The sequence below is a fragment of the Zophobas morio genome, unplaced genomic scaffold (genome assembly GCF_036711695.1).
Source record: "Zophobas morio isolate AGI-343-1 ecotype UQ-CSIRO unplaced genomic scaffold, CSIRO_AGI_Zmor_V1 ptg000046l, whole genome shotgun sequence".
Classification (NCBI taxonomy): domain Eukaryota; kingdom Metazoa; phylum Arthropoda; class Insecta; order Coleoptera; family Tenebrionidae; genus Zophobas; species Zophobas morio.
Genome location: NW_026972151.1, coordinates 2,402,437 through 2,420,306, shown reverse-complemented (window position 1 = coordinate 2,420,306; position 17,870 = coordinate 2,402,437). Strand labels below are relative to the sequence as shown.

Here is a 17,870-nt window from a genome sequence, read left to right as displayed (position 1 = left end):
ACTTATCAGAGAGATAGTGTGTAAGGAAACGCAATTGCATTTTATAAAATAAAGCAGCAGTATAAAAATGACCTCTCCATTGATCAACGTTAAAGTTTTATATGATAAAAACAAATGTCTAAAAAAGGAAGATGTTGATTCTTTGTTGGAATGGGCTAATACAAAACAACACCTTCCAAAAATCAATGGTGAGTATTCACAACCAGTCCTCTTCATTAAATCACGTTTTTAACATTTGTAGAATTGCAAACAATTCTTTTCCTGCACAGCTGCTACTATCAACAAGAACTAGCCAAAACCACAATTGACAATTTTTTCACTTTTAAAACACTACGCTCTGATATGTTCACAAACAGGAATCCTTCATCAACTTCAATGCAAAAAATTATGGATCACAGGTGACACTTTGCAACTAATTTAAGATTCAAACAATAATTTTTGAAATTTTAGCTTTGTTACCGTTTTCTCAAAAAAGACACCAGAAGGCTATAGTATTATCTTTGTAAAATTTGTAAACAGTAACTCCAATCATTTTAATCTTTTGGATGAGCTGAAATACATCAATATGGTTTGCATGTTACATTTGTACCAAGAAGGACCTTCGGATGGTTATTTAATTTTAGTCGATATGAAGGAAGTAACTTTTAGTCACATTTTGAAACTAAGACCTGCGTTAGTGAAAAATTTCTTGTATTATTTACAAGATGCAATGCCTGTTAGATTAAAGGGAATACATTTTTTCAATCTCATAGCATTCATGGACAAGATTTTGTCTCTAATAAAACCGTTCTTGAAAAAAGAAATAATAGACGCTGTAAGATCTCACCTTAAAATTTCGTTAATAGTAATTAGTATATTGCAGTTACACATTCACCGGACTTTTAATACTTTGATAAAATTTGTACCATTAGAATGTCTGCCTAAAGATTATGGTGGATCAGAAGAAGCTGTAGTACATTTACATGGTATGTGTTTTAAAATCTGCAAGACTTGATGACTGGTTATCCTTATTTTAGAAAAAATAAAAAACGGATTAATAGAAAACAATGCTTTTTTTGACTGGGAAGAGACATTAACGGTTAATGAAAATAAAAGGATGAAAGAATGAAAAATGACCAATTATTTCTTATGTGTTTCACTTTTTATCAAAGATGATGTCACCGATTTTTACGATAAATTCTTGAAATAAACATAAATAACAAAAATCACATTATTTATTTACACGGAACACCGTTACACACGACGTATTCATTAAAAAATTTTGGGTGATGAATGTTTTTTAATTCTTATTTTACGATCTGCAAAGCAATATTAATCTCTTAACAAAATTTGTCTTATAATCTTCTAAATAAATAAACTATGAAATTTAAAAATAGAACTCAACTCGAACTATAAATAAGATACACCACCAGAGTTATCAAATAACATCAGTTTAGAAAGTTTTTAAAAATAATTAAATTGAACAAATTTGTCATAGCAACATTTAGATAAATAAAAAAAATCTCTTCTTTAATTCATAAATAATCATTAATAAAACGTATCCACCTTACTGTCTGGGAAATGCCAAGAAAAGGCTCAAATTAGAGCTAGAAACGAAATTGTGGTATATAAAAACGATTCTACTTTGGAAAAGGAAACAACTGAGTACAGCGTCCACGTTCTGACATTTCAAGGAATTTGCTTAAAAAAAATGAGAAGTTAGATATTTCAGTAGCGGCTCGTGACCTTTTGAAATGGGGGGACACAATTTGATTGATGAGTTAAATGTGAACATATAAAAAGGTTGTTATTATCAGTTAATAGACGAAATTGTGTGACGGAAATAAATACAAAAATACATTCAATAAAAGTAAAAATGTATTTGTCCACATACTTTCGTGTCATAGATCATCCAGTCAGTATTAATCCAGGGCGATGGTTTTAACTCATTACTGAAGAGACACACAAAACAATTTATTATTTTTTTCACAATCGCACATCCACGAATATTTATTACTAGCTATGCCCGCGACTTCGTTCGCGTGGATGACGGAACTTAACAATGAGTTTTTTAGTGTGAAGCGCTGTATTAAAATAATACGATGTTAAAAAATTACTCTCTGACTTAAAAGCCTAATTAATGACTTTTGATAAAGTTGATCGATTTTATTCATGTAAAGACCATATAAGAATGTTAAGTCAAGATACGGACTATGGATATTTTACCAATCCTTTGAACTTAATTCAGTAGTTTTGGTTTGATGCGTATACAAACACACAGACAAACGACAGACAGAGAAATGTTATAAAAATGATATAAATCTCTTTGGTTTCACCCGCGTTAATTTATGGAAGAAGCCAATAAAATATATTCCATTACTTCAAGAATTTTACTTAAGATTATTACATAGTCAATCATCTAATTTTAGAAGCCATTTTAGGTACATACGCTATGATCAGTAAGAGTGGAACTATAATAAAAATATATCACGGGAACAGGAATAATAAAGGAACGCTGGGATGCCATAAAATGTGGGTATCTAATAATAATATGTAGATATTTATATAATTAGTAATATTTTTATTAGGAGATATTTTAAAGTACTTCTGTGTACACGATATTTTTAGTTTTATTTTCTTGAGGTAGAAGAACATATTGATTTTCTTCGCAGCCTGATATTGATAATGCAACATATAGTTGTCCATGTGTAAAACAGTCTTGTCGTAAATCTATTCCTACGTGCTTAAATGTTTGTCCCTGTGCTTTATTGATTGTTACAGCAAACGATACTTTTACGGGAAACTGAATTCTTTTAAAGTTAAAAGGCAAATCATTCGGAATCATAGGGATGCGAGGTATTAGCACCGTTTGACCAACTGCTGGACCAGTCAAAACTATAGCAATGATTACATTGTTGCGCAGAAGTTTTACTTGGAGTCTGGTTCCGTTACATAAATTTGGTGGTTTAAGGTTTCTTAGCAAAATAATTGGAGTACCAGTTTTTAATTTGAGAGAATCTGGTGGAAGGCCACTCGGATTTAGAGAATTGAGAAATTCTTGTGGGTAATGTACAGCATCTTCTTGATCCATAACATTATCAATGGAAATGTAGTTTACCTTATTTCCTGGAAGTTTACGCAATATTATGTCATTAATTTCGTCAACACTACTATTTCTAGCCGCTAATATTGCCCTTTGACACATCCACTGATAGTCTTTGTTTTCTATTTGGTCTACATCAGGGTAGACCTTTGAGATTAGATCTTCAATGCTGGTAACTTTTTCACCTAAATCGTGATCAATTTCAATTTTGTTTTCAAAATGAGGTATTTTCCCGTCTCCTATCAAAAGTAACTTTGAAGGAAAATTTGTACTGCCTCCACCCAAATGTGCTCTCATATTAGTGGATAGTTTTAGAGTATGAACGAACTTCCACATCGGGGAAGTTTTTAAGCAAGACTTCACAATGTCAGCTCTAGTTCCTCTAACTATCACCGGTAACGTTTGTCGAAAATCACCAGCAAACATGACAGTGATTCCACCCATGACTTTGTTAGAGCTTCTAATGTCTCTAAGAGTCCTATCTAATGCCTCTACATGAGCTCTATGAATCATGGTACATTCATCCCATATTATTAAACTGACATCTTGCAAAATTTTTCCTAAAGGGCCATTTTTACGGATAGAGCACACGCTATCTTTATGCAAAGAAACAGTAAGAGGCAGTTTAAAAGTTGAATGAGCGGTGCGTCCACCTGCTAATAAAGTCGCAGCGATACCCGAAGACGCAACGGCCAAAGCTAGTTTTCCCTGAGACCTAACTTTTGCTAATATCAAATTAGTAACGAAAGTCTTGCCGGTTCCACCTGGGGCATCCAAAAAGAATATCTTTCCTTCATTAACACGAACACTGTTCAAAACACAATTGTACGCCTTAAGCTGGTCATTCACTAATTTAGGTTCATTTTCAGATATATATTCACTTGATTTATTTAAATCATATGGTTTCCGCAAAGCTGCTTCCAACGCATCCATATTACTATTTGAATTATTCCTATTCGATGCTGGAAGTCCAAAATCAGTTAAAGATTTATCACACATCTCATGAATCTTATCTTCAATAATTATAAGTCCTTCATTGTATATATCATCATTATATTCTAATGTAATATCCTGATTGTCATTACGAATTCTGTTTAATATATCTTCACACAAATCATTACGAAATTTACTCCACAGCTCGAAGGGGTCAGATGGCTGACAAAATATGAGGATGATCGTAAATAATTCTCTTAACTTTGTGGCTGTCTCTGATACAACAGCATCTGACAAAGTATTTTCCCAATGTTGATCTCCTTCCAGTAAACCCAATCTCTTGCAGGTGCCTTGATAAGACATAATGGTATTATTTTACAGACAGTAAAATAATACCATTAACGGTCCTAAGATCTTCAAATGACGTAGGACCCCGAACATGTTGCAATAATATTCTCAAATAATAGCACTCAGTTTGAGTCGGATGGGCATTGTATACACGGCCTAAAGCTGTATCTTTTTTTACACCTGGGAATCCATCAACGTCTTGCCCACGCTTCCTTCTGAAAAATTTGTTTCTTTCCCATGTGTAATATTGAGGCACTTCTCGATATAAAAGAGTTTTTGCAAATTCATCCTTTTTGCACAGATCGAAAAACGCTGTAAGCGTTGTCGAAGGAGGATTGTTGACCCGATCTTGGAGATTTTCATTATTAAAATAAATTCTTTGTCCGTTTTCCAAATGAACTGCCAAATGAACTATAGCTGGGAAACGTTCATGAATAGGAAATTGGAAAATTCTCCAAAAAGCCTCTGAAGAACTAATATAGCGACCATTTAGATATTTTTCTACTTCATTGTTACTATTTTGCAAAGAAAATGTGGCTTGATCAGAACCTTTATGAATATATTTACATATATACTTAATAGCTTTGACCGATTGACAAAATTCTACGTTTATGTGTGCATTGAAAATTCGTGAAAGTACTGGATTATAAGGAACAACCCACCTATTATCCACGCTAATTTCTGTTCCTCTGACACGAACAATTCCTGTGTTTCCACCATTATTTGGAGATCTGCGCCTGTAGGTTGGGTAACCGTCATCACCGGTTTGTGTTTCAGAAATAAAAGATCTAGGGTACTTTTTTGAACAAATGTTTTCTTTCATACATGGTGACGCAGGATTATGAAATCCGCAAGGACCATGTATCATATTTTTTATGACGATATTATGAAGTATAGGATCTTGTTGTTTGTCAGGTATTTCAGCCGATATTATGTCATCTATAGAATCTGGTTGTATTTTATTTGCCAGCCATAATAAAATGTGGACGTGAGGTAAACCTCTTTTTTGCCATTCTACGCTATAAACAAAGGCTTGAGTTGGTCCAAAGATATGTTTCTTCGTCAATAGGTCTATCATTTTCTTTAGTTTTAAATGGAATACTCTGGAAACCAAATCATGTCTATCGTAAGATTTTTGATCTGGTAATAACTCATTTTTTATTTCGGGCCACTCGGGGTTACATGTACATGTAATAAAGAGATCTGGTCTTCCAAACTTTCTGACGTATGTCATGGCATCTTGACTTTTTTCATTCATGTATCTTGGAGATCCTGTAAATGACGATGGCAATATAACATACTGCCCAATATTAAAAGCATCTATATTGCCATCATTAGTCACGGCATCTCTTAAATGAATGTATTCATCTGCTCTCAATTTTTTTTGATTTCTTTTGATAAAACTAAGTATCTCAGATATCATTTTTGCCGCCATATCAACACAATATTGGTTGAATAATCCTTTGAAGTAATGTAAGCTGTTAAAGTCATCTATTCTCACCATTAGTCTAAAGGCATAAAACTGCATACATGATACAGTTTTAGATCTAGCAGCACCATTCCGTTGTAGAATATTTATGCAGTACCCGTCATTGCCATACGGAAACAGTAAAGGATATTGAAGGGGATCATAAGATCTGTGAAGCTCAGAAACTCGTTGCAGTTGACCATCTCTCGCATTCAACACAATATCTCGGGGACCTGTATCCTCATCTATCAAAAGAACAGCTACTTCGTCTACTATTGGCATATTATACCGACCTCGATGATCATTAGGAGGTTTTACATCAGCATGGATTATAAGTTTTAAATCACTTATTGGTCTATTTTCGAGATTGTATTTAAAACTTTGGATATACGTGTTATGATCGTGAAGATATTTTTGTAGAGCGTCGATAAGATCGATTTGCAAGGTCGGGTTTAAATTTGAGCGCAAGGATACCTGATCTGCATGAGAAACAAAATATATTTGCAAAAACTCTGGTTGTGCACCTTCAGCTGGAAGTAAATTACCGATCAAATGATAAACTTGCCCGTGTACTTTAAATGTGGGCATAAAGTTCCCCTCTCGAATTTCTTTGGCACCAAATGAAGTCATCTGAAAAAGTGTGTTATATTGTCTTGAATCATTCAAGAAATGTTTTGAGGAAGGATGTGAGCCTGATATCAGTTCTTTTAAAACTCATGTTGGTTCGGGAACTTTCGGTATATCTACTTTGCCACCACTACAACATAACCCAGGAGCTTCATCCTTCCATTTCTTTGCTTGGCATTTGTTGCATATTTTATTCATTCTACCAATATCAACGTCATTTAGCACAGAATAGTCAAGGTTACAGTCATAAGCAAAGGCAAAATTCAATAAATTATATCGCCTGCGAGTTGTATTAATTATTGATCGTGCATTTTGTTGAGCTAATCGGTGCAAACGTTCCACGCTTGATTCCCGTGCACGGCTTGCCAAAGTGCGGGAATGTTGTGAGGCCAAACGCTGAGAACGTTCAACACTTGATTCCCTAGCAAGGTTTCGTTGATTGATTCCTCGTTGAGTAGCTAACCTATGCATTTTTTCATCCGCTGTTTCACTGCTGCGCAAAAGTTGCAGCCGTTTTGCTGTAGCAGTTTGCTGAGAAAGCTGAGTTCTTTTTCTAGGCATTTTCTTAATGTTAGTATTATCATATACGATGAGATATCGCAAAATATTTTTAAAAATCAGTTCGCAAAACACATCGATTCTATGGAAAGCCGACCACGCATCTGAGCCGCACGGCATGGTACCTCGCAGAGCTGCCGACCCCCACCCTCCCCGCTCATGAGCTCCCGCACGCCGTGCACATACTTGATCATAATTTTGTTGGGGAGTTATTTTAAAACTATGATATCTCGTAAGATATTCATTGAAATCAAATGATGTAAAAGGCAATTTTGTTCAAAATTAAATACTTGTGATGAATAACGTATTTATTTGGATAAGGATTAATATCATGTATAAAAAAATACCTTCACAAACTATGCATTATTTTAGAACAAAATTTATTACCATAAAAAAGGTTATACTGAGGCGACCGTCAAAGATAGACATATGTTGTCGCGGACTTTTCTTTAGAACTTTTAGAGGGGAACAATTTCGTCCTACATGATTTTTACGTAACTTTAACCGTTTAAGCAGCGTAAGCAACGAAAGCTGTCAAAGGAGGAATAATTTTCCCGTTTTTCCGAATTTTTCATTGCTACTTCGCTCCAAATGATCGTAGCGTGATGTTATATAGCCCATATGTAGATATCATACATGGACTATCCAACACAAAAAGATTTTTTGAATTTGAACCAGTAGTTTCTGAGAATAGCGTGTTCAAATAAACAAAAGCTTCAGCTTTATTATATAAGTATAGAAGTATAGATACGTGTTACGTCTATTAAAATATCTATGAAAGTCTCTCGTTCTGCCATGAACACCTTTTTTTATTAATAAATCGGGAGTGGCTCTCGTTAAAATTTTTCACTAACATTTTACCGTTGTGACACAGAGGACAATTTTTTATTAAATATTCAACCAAATTCATTTATTTTATTTAAAATCAAACAATTTCACTCGGACAGAATGAAAATTAAAACCCGCAATTGAGTTACTGCTGGTGGGCACTGTCGGAACAGGACCCGATTCCAGCGCAATACCGCGACTAGACGCACGGTTTCCATGGCAACGGTGTAAACAAAACGTCTAAATAAGGCATGATTTGGTTTCCGTCTCCGCTGTTATCAGTACTTCATCAGTAATAAACAAACATATCATACATCCTAGGCACAACATCTTTAGATGTAAGTAGATGTAAATTTTGTTACATTTTATACAAATAGAAGGAGATAAAAAAATAGTTTTGATAATTATGACACAAATTTTCGGATATTTTTTTAAATATTGAAATTACTATTTTGCTACGAATGTATCCAGTGTGTTTGTAGACGTTGTAATTTTGGGGGGGCACGTGCCCTTATGCCCCCTGATACCAGCCTCCCCTGATATATTTACCTTTTAACAGTTGTTCTCTCTTTCTGACGATTTCTCCACCCACTGCTTCATACCTGCCAAAAAAAATGTTGAAATTGGTGCTAGAAATTAATTTGCTGGTGAAATGTATTAAATCTTATATTAAATATGTTAATTAATATATTGTGGTGACCGAATTTGAATCAAATTTTCGCGCTGAATTTAATTAACAGCGGCGCGAAATCACATTTCAATAATTTGAATTTGAGACACCTAGGCCATGTGCATGTTTAGTTCTTTTCCTGATAGTTGGTAGCTCGCTAGGGGATTTTAGTAAGAGGGGGTTGGTAGACAAGAAAGCGGCATGGCGAGAGCATGGTGAAAGCGTGAGGATTGTTGATTTGGTGGTGTGTGTGTGAGTGCATGGTGAAAGGACACTGTTAGCTACGTTAAATTAGTTGGTTTGGTAGTTAATAAAAGGGAGGAAGCTTTTGTTTAACGAAGATTAATCGTAACGATGACACAGTGCTAATTTTCGACCAACGCTACACGTGATGTAAATTTGTTTTATTGTTTGTTAATTCATCGATCAGGTTAGGATTTTAATCGTTAACTGGTTGTAAAACAATTTAACAGACATTAGGTTTGCTTAGGCAGACATTTACTAGGAGATTTTGTGAAATTCACGTCACGACTCGTTTGATTTTGTTTGTCTAATTACGAATAAGTTTCTGGATCCAAATGTTAAGTGTTACATTATAACACTTCTTAATTCTTCACACAAGATTGCTAATTGCATTAACGGCAATTAATTTATCAAAAATTCATAACTTCGTGAACTGGCGGGGGGTTAAAATAAATTCTTCCCTTAGGCAGTTATCATCGTTAAAGATTACATCACCGAGGCATTTCCTCGCAACGTTAAAGATTGATTACATCATCGAGGCATTTCCTCACAACATTAAAAATTGATTACATCACCGCGGCATTTCCTTGCAGCGTTAAAATTTACATCACCAAGGCATTTCCTCGAAACGCTAAACGGCCTGGGTAGCGCGGTACGTCTCGTCGTTAGATAGAGGGGTGCTGAGCGGTAGTGCTTGCGATAGATAGAATCACCGTCGTGGGGGAGAACACCCACGACCGGAGCCCCAAACTCCGCTTGTGCTAGAACGCCCCTATGAGTATTTTCGTTGTGGTCTTGTTGACTGGCATAATTTTAAATTTGCCGCCACACGTCTGTAATAACTTGTGTATTTGAATCCAATACTTAATTCAGATTTTTATTTGTTCTTATTAAATTTGCGATATTGAAATATTTGCATTGATTTAGAACGTTTAATTTGATTTCATTTAAAATTCATTCAAAGTTTTTTTTGGAGCTGAGCATTAAGGGGTTTCCTCATCCGACACAACTTACTTGCAGCTTTTTTTTTCTTTTTTTTGTCAGTGGAGGAATAAATAATTTTGTATCCTCCATAAATTTTGTGTTTTATTTAGGGGTAATTTTCCAACCTTGGGGTACACCATTTGCATCTGAACGCATCCCGCCATTTTTTTCAAACGTAGGGTTCCATTTTGTTAGACCATCACAGCCAAGGCCAAATTTTGAATTTTTAAGTTTTTCCCGGGCTTTCAATTTTTTTTTCACATGTCAATTTAAGGCGGGATGTTTGGGTTATCACCAGTGGCGGCTTGTCCATAAGGTCGTTGGGACAATGCCCCCCCAAATATTTTTACGAATAAAAACATTATTTTTTTATTACATATTACTCCATTTATTATTTGATAATTTATTTTTGATGATTTTTACCCTAAGCGAGGAGTAGATCCACGTCCAAGCGCGATATGTTAACTCCGCAAAAAGACCGAGGTTTCCGTGCAGTCGGATTTCAGATTCGACTCTACAGTCGCTTATGGAGGCTGATAGGGTGATAGGACATGTGGGAACTGCATTTACGCAAGACAGAGATAGGCTTTAGCGCGATTCAACATATCAGACAAGGTACAGAATATCCTCGGCATACCTACAATGGTGTCGACGGCCCAAGACTGTCGCACGCTTCCGATTTCATACCAGCACCACTAACCGATTAATTATCACAGTGGAACAGTGTTTTTGTTACATATATTTTCTAAACATGGTCGGAAAGGTAATTTTGTGCTGAACAACTCTCAAAAGAGATAATATACCCACGTCGTCAAAAAAAAAATATTCAAATTTTTATTGTCGTCCGGTGAACAATTAGAAAAATTAAGTGAATTCTAATTTTACATAAAAACGCGCAAGAAGCACTAAAAAATTGTTCCACAGATTTCTGTCGACAGATATTTAATTACGTCTACGATTAGATAACCTGCTTAGAATATGTAGAAGGATCTAACTCTATATAAAAGCCTCAGGTATTCGGAAAGAATGGATACTTGGGTCTTTCTCTTAAATCTTTCTTCGACTTTCTTGATTTCTCGATGAAAAGATTATCAGCAAAAAAATTTAAATGAGACATAATTTATGGAACGTTTGTTTCCTAAAAATTCACTGATCACTAAGCTAATTGATTCCCAAGTAAATTTTTCCGTATCATTCAAATAGGCGTAGAACATTTGATCCTTCATTCGAATTTCAGGTCCAATGAAAATTCCTAAATATAGAAAACGTACATATTGTATGAAAACTGAAATTCACTGTAATATTTTAGTTTTTACCTTGGTGTATGTTAGCAGCAGAAAGCTTAGGAAATATTGTTTCCAGATGTTGAAATGCTTTCTTTCTTGTATTTCACTTGCATAAGAAGCACATATGCTTGGTATATCCAGATTGGAATCCAGTTACTAAAGCTACAATTTTTAAATCGTCTATCAAATTGCACTCAAACTTTTTGTCGTTAATACAGTTTAACAAGTGTTGAATATTCTCATAGTTTGTATGGAGTATGCAATCGGCAGTACTAGATATTTATTCCCATTATGCAGTAGTACACCTTTAACTGGAACTACTTATGAAGAACAATCTCAAAAAAAAAAATGTTTTAACGACGTAGGCATAATGTCTTATTAGATAGTTATTCAGCACAAAATAACCTTTCAGAATACATTTTCAGAATGCTTGTAACAAGAAATTTTTCTAAAATTGTTCGACTGTGTTATAATTACGAACTGGCAAAACAGCATTTCCAGGAATTATCACATGCATTGATTTTGTCTTTTGTTGTGCTGCAGTAGCAGTCTGTAGTTGGAACATTTTATAAGCAGTGCAACTTAGCATTAACTTTTTTAAATCTTATTTGACCCCCCAACCTCTAGAATCACGAGCCGCCACTGGTTATCACAATATTTATTATAAATTGTTCTGAGCATTATGAATGACTATAGACACACTTATGGCATAATCGCCCCTTCTCTGGAAAAGAAACCGACTGGGCATAATTTAAATATTCTGACGGTTGTAGATATAAAGAATTTGATAACGTTATTTTTAACGATTTTTCTCATTCTTGCTAACGATTTCTCCACCCAACGGGTTAAAAAAATCAAAAAATCAAACTTGAGCTAGATATTCAATTTCTCAAGTTTGATTCTGAACTGGCCAGTCAGTACCGAGTTCTCTGTAAATGTTAAACCCACAGTAACGTCCGTTACACCAGTGGCAGCTCAAACTTTACTCTGCTGGAGGGTCAGTTATACATTTCTATACCTATAGGATGCTTCAGATTATTTTCCTTATCCTTTCTTTGTCTTTGTGGTCAATTTTCGTCTAAAGTTGTAGGAAGATCCGGATTTATAACCATACATTTGTTATGCCTCCTTTTTTCCTAGTTAGTATTTTTTTTGCATCTGTTTAGGAAGAATATCGGAATGTGACAAAATTATGTAAAAAAAAATGTAGCCAATACATGGAATCGTCAGTAAACAAATACATAAAAATTCGCTTACGCTCGGGAAGTAAAAATAAATTCTGCATTCATCAACGTTAAAAGTTTTATATGACAAAAACAAGTGTTTAAAAACAGAATAACTCTTTGTTGGAATGGATAACTACCAACAACGTCTTCTTAAAATCAATTGTGAATATTCACAAGTAATGTTTTTCATTAACTCACGTCTTTACCACTAGAATTTGCAACCAATTCTTTTTCTTCCCAGCTGCTACTACCGGCAGGAAATAACCAAAACCACAATTGACAACTTTTTCACTTTTAGGGAACGTTTAAATTGAACATAAAAACGAAATTTTCTGGTGAAATTTCTCAAGATTGATCATGACCTAGCCATTCGGTACCGACTTTTTTGTAAATGTTAGACGTCCAGTAACGTCTGTCACAGTATTATAAAATTTTAATAGGTACAAAAATAACAATCAATTCTGTAAAATTTTAAAGTCACAAATTTCACTGTAGAAAATTAAGAGCAGAGTGGATTATTACACTATCACACATAAAGAAACATATCATAAAATGATATTTAAAACTAATCTCCTATTTTAAACTTTTTACTTACCAAACGTGAGCTAATTTAATGTCTCCTCGACTTTCATGGGTCATGACTTCTACCTTGATTGTTTGCCTTAGATATCAATAGTTTTGCAAAAATAAGAATTTTTAATATACCTATACAACTTACAATTTAACTGCACACCCGAATGCTCTGTAATCTTATTAATGTTTTAAGATTATGGCAAGCATAGTAAATTGAAGATTATGGCAAGCATGGTAAATTGTTAATCAACAATTATCTGTTTCCCTCCTTGAAAAATTTCATCACAAATCCTATCTAAAATGTACAAAATAATGTATAACCGCAGTGGTGGTTTAAAAATACATTCACATTTTTTAGAATTACCGATACAGGTCGAAATTTAAAACCAGCTGAACAGTTTTTAAAACGCGGCGTAGGTAAATGATAATAATTAATAATAAGCTCATCGTGACCACAAGTTGGACTTGTGGCAATTTTCTTCAAGGTTTCATTAAAAAATATATAAATATTCAGATCCAACACATTCAACCAATAGGAATTAACATATTCTTTGTGAGTGGTGTGATTAAAAGAATTATAAATTTTATAAAAATTGTCATTCTTGGTAATATTTTCATACCTAAAATGTCGTTAATATTTGCGAACGTGGAATCTCAGTTTACTAAAGACAAGGATTTGAAAAAAGATGACGTAAAGGCACTGATAGATTGGGCAAGTAAACAACCACATTTTCCAAACCTAACTGGTAGGTCGATTAAATACTGTATCGACCGTATTAAAACTTATATGCTATGTTTAGAACTACAAGCAATTATGTTCCTACACAGCTGCTATTATCGAAATGAAATTGCCAAAACCACTATTGACACTTTCTTCACTTTAAGAACCCGATATTCTGACATGTTTAAAAATAGAAACCCGTCTTCTGCTTCGATGCAAAAAATCATCAATCACATGTAAAATAAAAAACTGCATCATCGTCTAAAAATATTTAATTTTGGGAATTTCAGGTTGGTCACTGTCCTTCCTGGAAAAACGCCAGAAAATTATGCAATCATTTTTATGAAATTTCTAGAAAATAACTCCGAAAATTATAATTTTCTAGAAGAACTCAAATACGCAGATATGGTTTGCATGTTACATTTATACCAGGAGGGACTCTCAAATGGTTTTCTACTGGTAGCCGACTGTGAAGAATTAAGTTTTGGTCATTTGTTAAAGCACAATCCAATACTTATCAAAAAATTCGCGTACTATTTACAAGAAGCTATGCCCATAAGATTGAAAGGAATGCATTTTTTTAATCCTCCACCATTTATGGACAAACTTTTGGCCTTGTTAAAACCGTTTTTAAAAAACGAGTTACTGAATTCCGTAAATTTCATGATAACGTGGCATAAATTTTAGTAATAACGAATATTTTGCAGCTACATGTTCACAACACTCTCGAAAGTTTAACGAAGTTTGTCCCTCTTGAATGTTTACCGAAAGATTATGGTGGAGCAGAAGAAACCGTTTCTGTTTTGCACGGTTTTCATTCAACCCAATCCGCGTATGACTGACTATATTATTTCTTTTTTATTTTAGAAACCATAAAAAGTAGATTAGTCGAACACAGTAACTATTTTGACTGGGAAGAAACATTAATTGTTGATGAAAGCAAAAGGTTGAAAGAATTCGAAATGGATGATATTTACGGCATCGATGGTAGCTTTAAAAAAATTAACATTGATTAATTTTGTTTGTTTCTAAATGAACATTATAACTAGAAGTGTGAAAAAATATGTATGCACTTTTTTGTAAGATAAACCCACTCTAATTTTAAAATGTTGACGAATAAAGGAAAAAAAAAATCAAGAAAGAGCTTTCAAATTTTAAAAATATGGAAAGACTCGTCTTGAGGTCACATTTTTGTTAATGTCTTTTACTGGCCTCAAAAAAAAAACATGCAATGTTACTGATTCCTGTTTTTATTTAGTCAGTGTCGTAACACAGGTACTTTTGCTGATAATTATGCAAAAAAATGAAATGAAATACACATAGACTGTTTATTTTAATAATGGTTAAAAGTCTTATTATATGCTTTAAGTAGCACGTTATTTTACAATATTAATAATTAACATATAATTATTAGACATTCAGCTCATTGCCTCATTTTTTTTTCTTTACAGAGATGGTATCCTTAGCTACTGTTTTTATTGTAACTACTTATTACTTGTTAATAATAGTTTAATGATGTATAATTGTTGTGTTAAATGACTGTATGACTTTTACAAGTCAGATAAACAAAATTAGAAACTGTTAAGAACACTAATGGAATTTCGTTCGTTTAATAAAAAGATTCTTGATGTTCAACTACTTATATCAGTAATAAAATAATAAACTAAACTACCGAACTTGGCTATTTTTTTAATATGATGAAATATATACATTCGAACTGACTATTTTGAAAACATTTATTTATAAAGAACTACTTCTGCCTTGAAACTCAGTCATACAAGTTCAGTTCCTTAGACAATATTTATGTATTAAGGGCATAATTAACGACGAAAAAATAATAATTAATAATTTTAATTGTATGTTTTTTTTTAAGGCGACAAAAAACTCATTTATATCAAGCTAATTTCTACATGACATTCTTCCGATGTACAGACATAAACACTTCACTCTACGTGTACAGTCTCGACAAGCGTTACGTAATTTATCTTAAATTATGAGTACTTACAAATCCTTTTCAGTTCAGTTGCCCCTCTGCTATTACAGATAGCAGACGTTATTAAGTTGTTTCGTTATTTTATTGATTAAATCAAGATTCAAGAACGAATCCATCCATTTTCTTGAAAATCTGGGAATACAATATCGTTATTATTAGTGTTACCTACATTGCATATATTTCCATTGATATACGTGTCCTTACTTAAATGTTGATGATGTTGTCACAAAATGGTGTAATGGAAACACTCAATTGAAACAAACGCATAGCATGCTTCTTTACCTGCGCAGATAAGGTTCAAATTATGGATGAACTGAAATCACAAATATAAAAGACTAATATTTTGCACATTTTAGACAGGTTTTAGTTAAAATTTAAGATGATCAAGTTTTTGGAGGGGTTAAACAGATAGATTATGATTAGCTATTTATCATGATTATGAGAACCCTAAAGCGTTAACAAGATTTCAGAGCTGTTGGTTTTGTATTTTCTAGAAAAAATAAATATACAAAACGCATCAAAAACCTGGATAAAAATGTAATTCGATATGTTTAGAGCTTAGTAAATAATACTTTTCTATGTAACTCAGCGTAATTGTCAATATATGGTTTGAATTTTGTTTCTGTTCTCCCCTGGCCTGCTCGTTCACCAGGTTTGTCACCAATCGCACATGTGTCGGATATCATGGGCACATGTCTAGGTAACTTGCAGCATCCCCCGAATAATTTAAATGACCTTCGTATGCGGCTTCAGGAAGTTTGAGACGAGATCCCACAGGACACCAAAAACCATCTTCTTTCAAACATTCCTCGGCGAGTGCATTAGAAATCAAAGTGGACCCACACATTACTGAATAAATTTTTTATTTCACAAGTTTTAGGCCTGTTATTTTAATAATAATAATAATAATAATACTTTATTTCAAATAGGTAATAATACACCCAGTTACAGGGAAAAAAATTAACAATAATTATGAAGTAGTGCAGTAAATACAAAGAAAAAGGAATAGAAAAAAATATATATACAGCGGCAACTGTATATATGTATAAAATATTAACTCAAATAAAATTAAGTAAAAATAAGTCACAAGTGAAAACTTAAGCCAAAAACGCAACTTTTAATTCATGGTTCAACTACAATATTACGATCGAAGCAAAAAACAAAGTAAATTATTTATTACAGTAGACTTTATAAATGGTTTGAATAACAGTACCTAAACTATCAGCATTTATGTCGCAAAATTTAGATATATGATTAAATAGTTCACACATGAGAATTATAGGTGATCTACGTAACACATTTGTTCTGGCTGCTAATGAGTAAAATGTTAAAAACTGTCGAGAATGAACACGAGGTACAATGAAATGAATTTTATCTAAGAGAATACAGTCTATTTTGTTATTAACTAAACATGTTCTCAGGCGATGTAGTAGTAATCTAGCTCGTCCGCTATCACATATTATGGAGCGTTCATTTCAAACATCAAAACTTCCACCAGTATGGCTTCAAGCCCATATTACACCGGTGTACAAAAAAGGTGATAAAACAATGGCGGAGAATTATCGACCCATTAGTCTGACATCAACCCGTTGTAAAGTTATGGAACGAATAATTTGGAGGCATCTTCTCCGATTTTTATATGATCACGACATTATTACATTAAATCAACATGGCTTCTTGCCTAAAAGGTCCACTGTCACTTGCCTACTTCAATGTCTTAATGAATGGACGTTGTCTTTAGAAAAAAATATTCCAGTTGATATAATTTATTTAGATTTCGCAAAAGCTTTCGATAGAGTTCCCCATCGTCGTCTTATACACAAACTTGAAAACAGCGGAATTCGTGGGCTCCTATTGCAATGGATTAAAGCATTCCTTTGTGGTCGCAATTTTAAAGTAAAAGTAGGCTCAGCTTTTTCAAATAAAAAAGACGTACTGTCTGGTGTGCCGCAAGGATCGGTCTTGGGCCCTGTATTGTTTCTTGTTTATATATCTGACCTGCTAACTTCACTCAACTCACATCACGCTTTTTACGCTGACGATGGTCGGATATACGGTAATTCTTTTTCATCTTCACGAATCATCCAACAAGATCTTCATACTATGTATACTTGGACGCACGTATGGTTAATGCCCCTAAATCTCCAAAAATGTTTTGTACTTCGCTTGGGTAAAAACAACCCCAACATTGCATACACTCTGAACAACTATGTTTTAGAATCCGTTCAGCAGATCAACGATTTAGGTGTCATACTTGACAAAGAGCTATCTTTTTCGGAGCATACCGTTCACATTGTAAAAAAAGCCAATGTCAGAAGTTATCTGTTGCA

General features: G+C 33.7%; 4 protein-coding genes across 4 annotated transcripts; 2 read left to right on the top strand and 2 right to left on the bottom strand.

Moving 5' to 3' along the window:
• Nucleotides 1-30: 30 nt before the first annotated feature.
• On the top strand, nucleotides 31-1,165 carry LOC135142242 (clavesin-1-like). Its single transcript, XM_064073924.1, has 5 exons — nucleotides 31-188; nucleotides 242-398; nucleotides 451-814; nucleotides 863-965; nucleotides 1,017-1,165. Exons 1-5 carry the CDS (start codon nucleotides 68-70, stop codon nucleotides 1,106-1,108), a joined length of 837 nt encoding a protein of 278 aa, XP_063929994.1. The 5' UTR covers nucleotides 31-67; the 3' UTR covers nucleotides 1,109-1,165.
• A 1,410-nt stretch (nucleotides 1,166-2,575) lies between these two features.
• Nucleotides 2,576-4,378, bottom strand: LOC135142124 (ATP-dependent DNA helicase PIF6-like). Its single transcript, XM_064073790.1, has one exon. It carries the CDS (start codon nucleotides 4,376-4,378, stop codon nucleotides 2,576-2,578), a length of 1,803 nt encoding a protein of 600 aa, XP_063929860.1.
• Nucleotides 4,379-4,385: 7 nt separating this feature from the next.
• LOC135142123 (uncharacterized) lies at nucleotides 4,386-6,461 on the bottom strand. The gene has a single exon (XM_064073789.1). It carries the CDS (start codon nucleotides 6,459-6,461, stop codon nucleotides 4,386-4,388), a length of 2,076 nt encoding a protein of 691 aa, XP_063929859.1.
• Nucleotides 6,462-13,451: 6,990 nt separating this feature from the next.
• LOC135142122 (alpha-tocopherol transfer protein-like) lies at nucleotides 13,452-16,397 on the top strand. The gene is made up of 7 exons (XM_064073788.1): nucleotides 13,452-13,572; nucleotides 13,627-13,783; nucleotides 13,838-14,201; nucleotides 14,255-14,357; nucleotides 14,415-14,534; nucleotides 16,193-16,240; nucleotides 16,294-16,397. Exons 1-7 carry the CDS (start codon nucleotides 13,452-13,454, stop codon nucleotides 16,395-16,397), a joined length of 1,017 nt encoding a protein of 338 aa, XP_063929858.1.
• Nucleotides 16,398-17,870: the final 1,473 nt, after the last annotated feature.

Coding starts and splice junctions, on each gene's coding strand:
- LOC135142124 (XM_064073790.1), bottom strand. CDS start 4,378: ATGTCTTATCAAGGCACCTGCAAGAGATTGGGTTTACTGGAAGGAGAT.
- LOC135142242 (XM_064073924.1), top strand. CDS start 68: ATGACCTCTCCATTGATCAACGTTAAAGTTTTATATGATAAAAACAAA. Junction 399..450: donor CAAAAAATTATGGATCACAG/GTGACACTTTGC, acceptor TTGAAATTTTAG/CTTTGTTACCGTTTTCTCAA. Junction 815..862: donor AAAAAGAAATAATAGACGCT/GTAAGATCTCAC, acceptor AGTATATTGCAG/TTACACATTCACCGGACTTT.
- LOC135142123 (XM_064073789.1), bottom strand. CDS start 6,461: ATGACTTCATTTGGTGCCAAAGAAATTCGAGAGGGGAACTTTATGCCC.
- LOC135142122 (XM_064073788.1), top strand. CDS start 13,452: ATGTCGTTAATATTTGCGAACGTGGAATCTCAGTTTACTAAAGACAAG. Junction 13,784..13,837: donor CAAAAAATCATCAATCACAT/GTAAAATAAAAA, acceptor TGGGAATTTCAG/GTTGGTCACTGTCCTTCCTG. Junction 14,202..14,254: donor AAAACGAGTTACTGAATTCC/GTAAATTTCATG, acceptor AATATTTTGCAG/CTACATGTTCACAACACTCT.